The sequence below is a fragment of the Mustela nigripes genome, chromosome 14 (genome assembly GCF_022355385.1).
Source record: "Mustela nigripes isolate SB6536 chromosome 14, MUSNIG.SB6536, whole genome shotgun sequence".
In the NCBI taxonomy this organism is placed as follows: domain Eukaryota; kingdom Metazoa; phylum Chordata; class Mammalia; order Carnivora; family Mustelidae; genus Mustela; species Mustela nigripes.
In genome coordinates, this window is record NC_081570.1 from 68,476,563 (window position 1) to 68,486,971 (window position 10,409).

Consider the following 10,409-nt stretch of genomic DNA (forward strand, 5'->3'; position numbering starts at 1 on the left):
AAAAAAAAAGGAAAGTAATTTCTTACACAGAGTTCTAATTTCAGTCTGGCTCTAAGCCAGAGCAGAACTTGTTCACAGGCCAATAGAGCTGCACAAAATCCAGCCCTCTTCTCCGCTCCTCCCAATTCTGCATCACCTTCCTAAATGGGGCCCTATTCTTTACAATTTTTGGGGATTCAGTTTTTAAAGTTGACTTTAAACTTTCTTTAGGTCTAACAGCTTTCCTATCTATTCATATATCCTAGCTTCAGGGGAAAAGGGAAATTACATGGGTAACACATTAATGTGATTGGAAATTGCATAAATAGTTCCCTTGTGTGCTAATGAAGTGAATAGGCATCTTAGACTCTCTACACTAAATGTTAAAGCTAGACACATCAGAAAATGAAGAAAACATTCCATCCTAATTAATAGCATATGTATCAAAGTCCTTTTCTTCTTTATTCGTGTGCCAAAGTAGTCTTGTCATTATAAAGAGGTTATCCGCGAAAGTGTGCAATCCGGTAAAAGAAGTTTATGTATTGACCTACCTAAAAGGACATGAAGCGTATGAAACTTAAATGACTGGATTATGAGTGGTTAAATGTAATTAAGCAGGAAAATTCTAATTTTTTGTCCTTTTTTTCTTAGCATAAAATAGAAAATCTAAGTTGCTAAGTATATGGATAAAGCTTTAAAACATTATTATGTATGTATTAATAACATTTGTGTAACAATAGGCATCAAACATTTTCACATATTACATCACATTTTGAAGCTCCTACTAGTCAGTCTGGGAGGCAAAGATATTTTTCTGATTACTCTTTCAGCATTTTCAGTTGAACTTGATTTTAGAAATTCAATTTATTTGCTCCACAGAAAAGTGTTAGTGAACTTACTCTTCTTAGTTGTTTCCACTGCTCATTTAATTAGAGTGACAGAGAGAAGCAGGTATGTTTGTGTTCATCTCTCGGTCTCGTGGTTATTCAATGCAGGTACGAAAAGAATATGGCAAGTGCTTCAGACACTCCTATTGCTGCGGCGGCCTCCCGACTGAGAGCCCCCACAGTTCAGTGAAGGCATCAACCACCAGAACTAGTGCTCGGTATTCCTCTGGCACACAGGTAACAAAGAATTTGACAACATCTTTAATTAACCTTCTTTATCGAAAGCCTACCGAGACATGTTCTGTTCACATGCACTAATTGTCTCCTCATTATAATGATCTAGGTAGCAAATACTTGCTCTTTTAGTTTTTTGGTCTTAATTTCTTCTTAAGTATTTATTCAAGGTGTTTCTTTAGGCGTGAGCATCATTGTTGAGAAGTGTAACTTCTTTAAGATGTATATGATCATTTTGGGGATACCCTGAGGTCACATAGCATGGTACTCCTGGTGGGTACTCACTAAACGTTTGTTAAATAATCAGTCATCTCCACGAAGAGTGGAGGATTAAATATTCGTTCTTCAGTTCTAGACTTCCTTAGTTTTAGACCAGAATCAACACACATTTCTTTTTAACAGCTACCAGATAATCCTCCACAGATTGCTTAGGGTAGATCTTTATGTGTCTTTCATAAGGTGAGCTTGGGGAAACTAACATAACATATGTCTTGCTATTTTATATTAATAGAGTCGTATAAGAAGGATGTGGAATGACACTGTGAGAAAACAGTCTGAATCTTCTTTTATCTCAGGTGACATCAATAGCACTTCAACACTTAATCAAGGTCAGTTACTAGGAAAATTTGAGTTTACAATATAAATTTTGTACCTTTTTGCCAATTTACAATAACTCTAGAGAAACTCCTGATTTTTTTCCTCTCAAATGGGTTTATCTCACAAGCTATTAAACCTGTTGAGTCAACTTTTATCCTTTATGAAAGTACATATAAATTCGTCTTACTCAATAATGTAATGCAAAAAGTAGAATTTTAAACTCCACAGTAACATAATAAGGGTGAAAAAAGTAATTACTAAGAACATATTTTGCCACAGATTAAAAATATTTTCCTTTAGTGAATACAAATTTATCTTTTCTGAGACATTTGTGGAAGTTTTCTTTTTAAAACATTAATATAGTTAGAATAACTACTATTCACATTAAACTGCCAATTTTATGGTGAAAATTCTTATTTGTAAAATTATTTTACTTTACACTTCTTTCCAAAAGTAAAAAAGTGTCAAAAACATTTATAGTAAATTTTCATAAGCGACTAGTTAAATAAATGAGAATTTATAAAGCAGTTTTTTCTATTTGAATTACTATTTTTAAGGTGTTTACAATTTTAAACTTGTATAAATGACAAATTATTACTTAAAATAAGCTGGCAAATAAAATAATTAAGCAGGATGAGGACACAAGTGCACATAGACACACATAATCCTGAGTGCAAGCTTAGTAAATTTGAATTTGATATGAAAAAAATAATGTTATTGTGTATATATATATATATATATATATATATATATATATATCCATCCTTAAAAGGTAATTTATCCAGGTAATTTGTTTTGATATATTGATTTGTAATATAATAGAACATGTTCTATTTTATCACAAATATTAAAGACATTTTTCACTGTTGACATTGTTCTGATGAGATTCTGGTTTAAAATGAAGAAAGGAGTATGTATGGCATCAAAACCAACTTGAATTTTAAAGTATTTTTAGTCAAATTACATTAGCTATGCAAAACATATGTTTGATAAGTATTGAAAGGTTTGTAATTTGTCAATTAGAATGAGTGAAATGTGTGTTTATTCCATTGCTCTGATGTTTTACCTAATTCTGTTAAGATGACTATCAAAAAGGAAATGAATTATTCAATGATTCATTTTTGAAACCTGGCAAATAAGATTATGGAATGAAAATTCTTACTTTATGGAGTTTGTGAATGGTCTAATAATTCATCATACACACAGTCTCTTTCTTCCCCCTTGGCATGTGTGCTCTCGCATTTACTAAGAGAAGCTTTGTGCAGTGTGTCGTACTTTTTACTTGTTTGTGAAAGTTGTTTTCCTCCTGCTTGTGTCAAAGTTGATATTAACACAGATGTTTTCATGAGGGATAATCCCACACCTGTAAATCTGAAAGTTTGAGATTCCCTCTTCTGGGCCTCAGTGGTTAGGTTTTTAATATTAAGCAGTAACATCTTGAAACATAATGTTGATCTCTGTGCATTTAATTGCCATTTTTGTTTAAAAGTGATTTTGTATAAATTAGTAAATGTCATCCTCAGCAGGTGTTTACTTGAGGGACTTAGAAAGCACCTGTGAATTACTGAAATTTAACTTCCCTCTCCCCTTTCTCCTTCAAATTAGTAGTTCAAATACAGTCAGAAAATTTCAGCAGATAATCCATTGCCAACTTGTCTGCTACCCTTGATGAATACAAAAAGTACTTTACTGCAACTGTAACACAAAAATAAGAGAACTGATGTATTTTTCTTTTCTGTTTCTTTGCTTTAGGAATGACTGGCAATTACCTACTAACAAACCCTCTTCTTCGACCCCACGGCACTAACAACCCCTATAACACATTGCTCGCTGAAACAGTTGTATGTAATGCCCCTTCAGCTCCTGTATTTAACTCACCAGGTGTGCTTATACTTACGAATAAAACTTCCTTTCTTTGCTGCTAAACAGAGCTCTGATCTTTGCCCCTTTTCTAGAGTACTCAAGTTGCCATATATTTATTATTACATCTTTAATTTCTCAGTTTAAAGAACTACGGTATTGCCCATGCCAGGCTTCTAAAACTGCACTATATTATAGTAAAAATTCAGTCATGATAGTATTTACCAATAATTATCCATGTTTTTAACACAGGTGGCATAAATCTTAATATATTATTACAGGACTGACATCACATGGTCCGAGAGCCCATCTTCAAGATTTATATCATTTAGAGGTATCCTATCTATGTAATATACTGTTCAGTTTACCCTAAAGCTTGCAGACAGAATTTGCTTCTGGAATGAATTAGCTAATAAAGATAATTTGGATGCCTAGGTATAGAAAACTACACCCAGCATTATCAATGTAACCAAACTATAGTATAGTGCAGCTTTATGGTAGTGGTTTTTTTGTTTGTTTGTTTGTTTTTTCCTTAAAAAAAAAAAACTTTGAGAATGAAGTTACTATTAGTCAGTTTATACCTTTAGTTGTTTATTGGGGGAGGGGGAGAGATTGTCACTAACCCATCCTGTATTACTATGTTTTCTAATAGCTTATTAAAATAAAAAGCATTTAATATTAACACAGTTTGCAAGACTTCAGTAAAAGTTATCACATAATTATTGTTAGCACGTAAAATTTATTTGTGATTGATATTTGCCACTAAATTAAACAAAGAACTTTGTTTCCTTTTTTTTTTCTTAAATTCTTTTTTAACGTAACTGCAGTTTCTCTTTTCATTCTCTTGTTTTTCTTACTTTCCTTATGCTTTCCTCTAGCAACCTACAGAGAGACAAGTATGGGAGTCAAACTTAACTTTGCCTATCAAATGTAAATTTTTTCAGCATGATTTTTAACCGGCACAATTAAAACATAACTAGCAGTCATGAAGTAGACTCAGCGGGCAAGTGGTTCACAATTTCCAACTAAACTGGTACCAAATTCAAACAGTACATCTGTACTGCCTTTTGTCAGTAATAGAGGTCTGTAGCAAATGCTGTCCATACTTAAGTATATGCAATGCTGAAATAATTTGCTCTTTAAAGCCTGAGGTGCTGTCAACCAGAAAGCTTAATAATTGACTTATCATTTCTGCATTCCCACAGTAATCTTGCTACAGGCTGTGGAAAGTCTTCAAGTGAATTACCTGAACTTGGGCAGAAAAAGTTGCCTCTTCAAAACCAGTCAAAGATGTACTTAAATCTGCAGTATATCATAGAAAACACCTTTTGCATTACCCAGTATATATTTTTATATTTATTAAGCAATGGTAAAAGGAAAGAAAAATGGCACGATCGAACCTTGATAGAGGAAACAATTGCTAGAAAGTGATCTGTGTGTCACCTAGAACTTAAACACCAAATGTTTTCTAAATAAAGATGGTGGCACATGCATGAATTAGGTAGCTAGACAGTTATGTGAATCAAACTAAAGGAAGCCTTACAGATACTATTATAATAACTTCATTTTGTTATATGTGGAGCCTGGTAAAAATGAAATTGTCCGTTTTTCCAATGTAGACGTTGGATCAGAGTTTTTTAAAATAAAACCAGTCACCAACAGGTGTACCCCCCCACACACACCTACTCATTTTCTGCTAATGAGAAGCTATTGAACAGTTCCCACATATTTATTGGTCATGAAATCGAGTTTTCTAGGATAATCTGCAGCTTTAAGAGTGGAGTCAGCACGAGAAAGGGAAATTTCCTATTTTTTCCAAGAATGAAATTTTTCCTCGACTCCTCCAAGCCTTGCATACAATGCAGCAGCCTCACAGTGGCCAGTGTCATTCAGTAACATCATTTCATTCTTTTTTTTTTCCAGACCTATCTGTAAACAAGTGATTTTTTTTTTTTCTCTAGGATTTTGAGAATGAATAACCTAACTTACCATGGTGCAGATCATTTAATTTTCTCTAAAACTTTTTATTTTCATTTGCCTGAGAAGCACTGTGATGTCTCAGTTTACATGTTTATGTGTCTGTAGAAATACAACTCTGATTCCAAGAGAGCATGTTACCATCTTTTTTTTCCTTCTAAACCTCTTTTCATATCTTCAGCAGACTTATCCAGTCTTTCATTCCTTTAGAGATAAATATATATTAGCCAAGGCTGACACCCTTTTCCCATTCCATAGTTAATATCTATTATTGGTTTGATTTCTGTGACCCATACTTAAGAAATCTCTAACATTTCTGCGTCTAACCTCCATGCCCATGGTGTCTGTGGGCCAGTCTCGTACAGTAGACTCTGCTGGTTCATTCGGTGCTGTCACTGTGGCTGATGCAACTGCAGGGCTGCAGGCAAACTTTGACCATTAGGAGCCTGGGGCCGTTGCGATTAGAGAGAGTATTAGTACCAAAAGGAAACAAAAAAATCAAAACGATAACTATTAAATGAAAAAGCAAAAGGCTGCTATTGCTGGTAATCTAATTTGTTGAACCCTTGCTCTGACTAAGTTGCTGAGAAGCTTAGAAATTCTTCATCATGTTACAATAAATCATTTTACTTTCTTTTATATATCAGCTACTCTTAGGCCAGATAGCCTGAGCAGACAGACATGATGTGAGTTGTCCAAAGTGAGTCATTCCACCTGCTGTCTTTCGTGTTGTCGGATGGTGCTTGTGGGCCCTTGGTCCCGTCAGTGTGAGAGATGGCTGTCTTCGTTGAACATGATTCTTTGTATCTGTCCATTTTTTTCATTCTTTTTTTTACTCCATCTCCAGAAAAAGGAAATGTTAGAATGTTGTTTAAAAAGTTGCTTGCCAGTTATGTGGGTTTATGTTGTACATTTGCCTTCGGTTTTTGTATGTGACTTATTCCTTTTTTAATTTAGTGTTGTTTAGGACAAATTCTGTTAATTTTATTTTTATAAACCATAGTCTCGTACTTTAAAATGTAAATGTCACTAATGAATTGCTTTGCATTAACTATGCAAGGGCATGGAGTGAAGTCTTCCTTGTAAGAGTGTCAGAGATTTGACCAAAAATCAATTGATAACTACCGTCTCCCCGAAATTGATCAAATAATATTCTGTATGCCATCTTCCCTCCCTGGAAAACAGTATTATTCTTTCACACTTCTTCCTATTACTAAGGGGTTGCAACTGTTTACCGTTGGGAATGCGGGAAAGCCTGGCACTGTTCAGGTGTTAGCTTTCAAATACAACTTTGTCCTGAACGACATTAAAAAGTTTTGTACAAAAGAAGTAAAGATGCTTTGGGAAGGAACAGCGGCAGTAACGGAAACCCCCCCTTTCCCGTTTCAGGACATTCACTGAACAATGCCAGGGATACAAGTGCCATGGATACTCTACCGCTAAATGGTAACTTTAACAACAGCTACTCACTGCGCAAGGGGGACTATAATGACAGCGTGCAAGTCGTGGACTGTGGACTAAGTCTGAATGATACCGCTTTCGAGAAAATGATCATTTCAGAGTTAGTGCACAACAACCTGCGGGGCGGCAGCAAGACTCACAACCTCGAGCTCACGCTGCCAGTCAAACCCGTGATCGGCGGCAGCAGCAGCGAAGACGACGCGATCGTGGCGGACGCTTCCTCTTTGATGCACGGCGACAACCCGGGGCTGGAGCTCCACCACAAGGAGCTCGAGGCGCCGCTCATTCCTCAGCGGACTCACTCCCTTCTGTACCAGCCGCAGAAGAAGGTGAAGCCCGAGGGGACTGACAGCTACGTCTCCCAGCTGACCGCGGAGGCCGAGGACCACCTCCAGTCCCCCAACAGAGACTCTCTTTATACCAGCATGCCCAATCTTAGAGACTCTCCCTACCAGGAGAGCAGCCCTGACATGGAAGAGGACCTCTCTCCCTCCAGGAGGAGTGAGAACGAGGACATTTACTATAAAAGCATGCCAAATCTTGGAGCTGGCCATCAGCTTCAGATGTGTTACCAGATCAGCAGGGGCAATAGTGATGGTTACATAATCCCCATTAACAAGGAAGGGTGTATTCCCGAAGGAGACGTTAGAGAAGGACAAATGCAGCTTGTCACGAGTCTTTAATAGAGCAGCTAAGGAATTCCAGGGGCCACAGGCAAGTATTAATAAAGACTCCGCTGGCCCATTGCAGCTCCCTCAGACTCTGCTCGGAGAGATGGCTCTGTTGACCTGTGGTTCTCCAGTGTAAAAAGATGACTGAACCTTGAAGTTCTGTGAATTTTTATAGAACGTACAGAAACTTTGTATATACACAGAGTATACTAAAATGATTATTTGTTACAAAGAAAAGAGATGCCAACCAGGTATTTTAAGATTCTGCTGCTGTTTAGAGAAATTGTGAAGCAAGCAAAACAAAACTTTTCCAGCCATTCTACTGCAGCAGTCTGTGAACTAGATCTGTAAATATGGCTGCACCGTTTTTGTAGGCCTGCATTGTATTATATACAAGACGTAGGCTTTAAAATCCTGTGGGACAAATTTACTGTACCTTACTGTTCCTGACAAGACTTGGAAAAGCAGGAGAGCCATTCTGCGTCAGTTTGCAGTTCGTTCGCTGCAAATCTTTTACATTAAGGCAAAGATTGAAAACATGTTTAACCACTAGCAATCAAGCCACAGGCCTTATTTCATATGTTTCCTCAACTGTACAATGAACTATTCTCATGAAAAAATGGCTAAAGAAATTATATTTTGTTCTATTGCTAGGGTAAAATAAATACATTTGTGTCCAACTGAAATATAATTGTCATTAAAATAATTTTAAAGAGTTTGAAGAAAATATTGTGAAAAGCTCTTGGTTGCACATATGTTATGAAATGTTTTTTCTTACACTCTGTCATGGTAAGTTCTACCCATTTTCACTTATTTTCCACTGTACACAGTGTTCTGCTTTGACCAGTTAGTCTTTATTCTTACATTTAAATTTCTTATTGCCAAAAGAACGCGTTTTATGGGGGGAAAAAAACTCTTCGAAGCCAGTTACGCCATGCCTTGCACAAATGTGGTGAAATCTAGAAAAGAGTGTGTGTTACCCCTCTGTTTATTCTTGAACGGAGGGCAGTGAGGGCACTGGGCACTTCTCACAAACTTTCTAGTGAACAAAAGGTGCCTATTCTTTTTTAAAAAATAAAATAAAACATAAATATTACTCTTCCATATTCCTTCTGCCTATATTTAGTAATTAATTTATTTTATGATAAAGTTCTAATGAAATGTAAATTGTTTCCGCAAAATTCTGCTTTTCTTTTCATCCCTTTGTGTAAACCTGTTAATAATGAGCCCATCACTAATATCCAGTGTAAAGTTTAACACGGTTTGACAGTAAATAAATGTGAATTTTTTCAAGTAGTTATAACGTGCACTTTTATGTATGAGACATAACTGGCTTTAACACACTGGTGTTAAATGGTGTTCCCCCATGGCATACGTGGGTCCCTTCATAATAATAACCCACGGGTATGAGAAAGAATACACTTAAGCTGCCTTGATGGTTCTGGGTGTTGTCGAGAATATGTGTGTATTCAAATTGCCCATTTCCCACATACAGGATCTGGCAGAAAAGTTTCAATAGAGAAATCTACTGAAAGTACTTTCTTCAAGTTGCATTGTGTCAAAACTAAAACAAAAATTACAAAAAGAAGAAGGGTAGGAAATTCTACAAATTTTGGCATCGTAAAAAAATTAATTTTTCAGCAGAATTGAGAAGACATTCCTAAAGCATACTTTTACAATTTTAAACTATCCCTATAGGCTGCCGTGAATGACAATATTTGTTATCAGAGAAAGGTTCAAAAATCATATAATTGAATCTCAACAAATAGATTTTTCCTGTCTACATCAAAAGGATTTATACCAGATTCTTCTAAAGGGTAGTGGCTCTCAAGTGCTTCCGCTAAGTTAGAAATAGCTTGATTTTTTAATGTGGACACACTTCGTCATGCCTATTGAATTTAAAAAAAAAAATGAGAAAAGTTTTTTCAAGTATATATTGATATATCTAAATGCAGATATAGTAAGGCAGGCACTGTATGATATGGTATCCATAGTTTAATAATAGAGTAACAACAGAGGTGTGTATTCACACATAGTTAATATTTAGGTTGGAGACTGACTATAAAAAGTTGTATTAATATTCAAACAGATTTAATAAATCTTTTAAAAGGGTATTTTTATTTCTTTGGCTAAAATCCTTCAGGAATTTACAAGACTTTATTTGGGGCATTATATAATCAAACATTTTAATTTTCTATTTTGTTACACCTTTTTCCTATCAAACTTATAGTGTTGTATGATATGTATTTATCAGTATATAATCCAACTAGGGCTGGGCTGGATGAATGAATTAGCGTCCCCCCCCCCCCCACAAAAGGCACTGATTATTCAGTTAGTACTCATTTCTTTCTCTTGAAGCAGTTCTTCAAACTGGTATGATGTGAACAGGTACGTAAGTACATAGTACCTACACGGTTACTGTTCTCTTTAGAAAATGTAATTTATTATGAGTCTATATTAGAGAATACAGTCTGGAAGATATCTTTCATCTTTGTCACCAAAAGAAGAATCATTTTTAAAATGGATTTCTTTTTTAAAGTACATAAATGTTGCCTTAAAATCCATTCAGGATGTCCCCTAGTACAAATTAATTTCTTACATTTAAAATTATTAATCCATTGACCGACACATTAGTCTGTTTATTAACCCAGTGATTTCTTTGGATGTTCTCGGACTTCACCTGCATATAGAATTTCCACATCCTTGATTGTTTCTCTTTACAATAGTCACAATTGTAAACTTG

The 10,409-nt window shown here is 35.5% G+C and overlaps 1 protein-coding gene across 17 annotated transcripts in view; it reads left to right on the plus strand.

Annotated features, from left to right (window-relative positions):
• Positions 1-8,962, plus strand: part of ADGRL2 (adhesion G protein-coupled receptor L2) — a 189,069-nt gene extending 180,107 nt beyond the window's left edge. For 6 of the 17 annotated variants that reach the window (XM_059375220.1, XM_059375224.1, XM_059375223.1 and 3 more), the window contains 4 exons: positions 975-1,103; positions 1,612-1,708; positions 3,450-3,578; positions 6,924-8,962. In XM_059375220.1, coding sequence (XP_059231203.1) covers positions 975-1,103; positions 1,612-1,708; positions 3,450-3,578; positions 6,924-7,678 — 1,110 coding nt within the window. In that variant the 3' untranslated portion in view covers positions 7,679-8,962. Of the gene's footprint in view, positions 1-974; positions 1,104-1,611; positions 1,709-3,449; positions 3,579-3,809; positions 3,892-6,181; positions 6,235-6,923 lie in introns of those variants that run through there. The other 11 variants (XM_059375227.1, XM_059375229.1, XM_059375228.1 and 8 more) reach the window with 5 other exon arrangements.
• The last annotated feature ends 1,447 nt before the right edge of the window (positions 8,963-10,409 follow it).